The following is a 1,181-nucleotide window of genomic DNA, read 5'->3' on the forward strand; positions in this document are numbered from 1 at the left end:
AGTGCCCACAGCCCAGGCCGGTGCTGCAGGGATCCCAGCCAGGGACAAGCGGCTACTCTGTGGATACACTGTGGGGGCGGCCCTGACCGCTCTGAGCGTGAATCCCAGCAGACAGGGCAGGTTCCTGTCCGATTTGCCAAGTGGGGAGACGGAGGCCCCGAGGGAGGAAGTGGCATCCCCAGGAGACCAAGACCAGGAGTGGAGCAAGGACTCCCGCTGCCCGAGCCTCTCTGCCCAGGTCCTGCCTCTGCCCAGGTCCTGCCGTTTCACAGAGGAGGCCGGGCCGGGAAGGGACTCGCCCAGGTGCCAGCCAGGGAACGGCCCAGGGCTTGGTGCGGGAGGAGGGGACTCTGAGGGGCACAGCTGTCCTCAGCAGCTGCCCGGGCGCCAGGCCCTCCTGACGGCCCAACCGAAGGCTCAGCCTGCCCAGCCTGCCTGCTTCTTCACCCGCCTGTGCCCCACCAACCACCAGGGCTGGCACTTGGGGAGGTTTGTGGAAGGAAGGCGGGCCCTCCCAGACCCGGCTGAGCCGGGAACATCTGGTGAAGCCATTGGGTGGTCTTGCGACCTGGGTCTCCCGTCCTGTGTCTGCCCAAGAGGAATGCGGTGTTTGCAGTGTCCAGACCCCACCTGCCCCGGGGAGAGGGGCGAGCAGGTGGGCCTGGCATGGAGCGGTGGCGGGAAGACAGGACTGGCAGTGTCTGGGGGCTGCTGGGACACACCCTGCGACGGGCATACAGCTCAAAGCCATCGGGACCCCAGATGCAGGCAGCACCCTGCACAGCCCCGGGGTGCATTGTCCAAGGGGCAGCACCGAGGCCCGTGTCTGTCAGTGCCCGGGAAAGGGCTGGATGGCAGGTGTGCGCTCCCTGCACCCAGGTGGACAGGGTCTCGGGCTACAGGACCCAGCTTCGCAAAGAGAACGTGGCCTCGCAGCCCTTGAGCAATGCAGCCAACGCGGGGCCAGGGGGCACCCGGTCACCCATTGTGGGAAGGCCAGCGTTCGGCCTGTGCACCAGGGTCCTGGCTTCGGAGAGTGCTGTCCGTCCTCGGGCACCGAAGGCGTCTAAGGTCCAGGCTCAGTCGGGTCAGAGGGCGGGATGCCCCACCGTTCGCACGGAGGGAGCTCGTGAAAACTACCACTGACGGCCCGGCAGGCGGGGCTCAGTGGCTGAGCATCG

The 1,181-nt window shown here is 67.5% G+C and overlaps 1 protein-coding gene across 1 annotated transcript in view; it reads right to left on the minus strand.

Moving 5' to 3' along the window:
• Positions 1-797, minus strand: part of KCNT1 (potassium sodium-activated channel subfamily T member 1) — a 61,207-nt gene extending 60,410 nt beyond the window's left edge. The window contains 1 exon segment of the mRNA XM_015572324.1: positions 631-797. Within this exon segment, the coding sequence (XP_015427810.1) occupies positions 631-797 (167 nt within the window).
• Positions 798-1,181: the final 384 nt, after the last annotated feature.

The sequence above is a fragment of the Myotis davidii genome, unplaced genomic scaffold (assembly GCF_000327345.1).
Source record: "Myotis davidii unplaced genomic scaffold, ASM32734v1 scaffold609, whole genome shotgun sequence".
NCBI classification, from domain to species: domain Eukaryota; kingdom Metazoa; phylum Chordata; class Mammalia; order Chiroptera; family Vespertilionidae; genus Myotis; species Myotis davidii.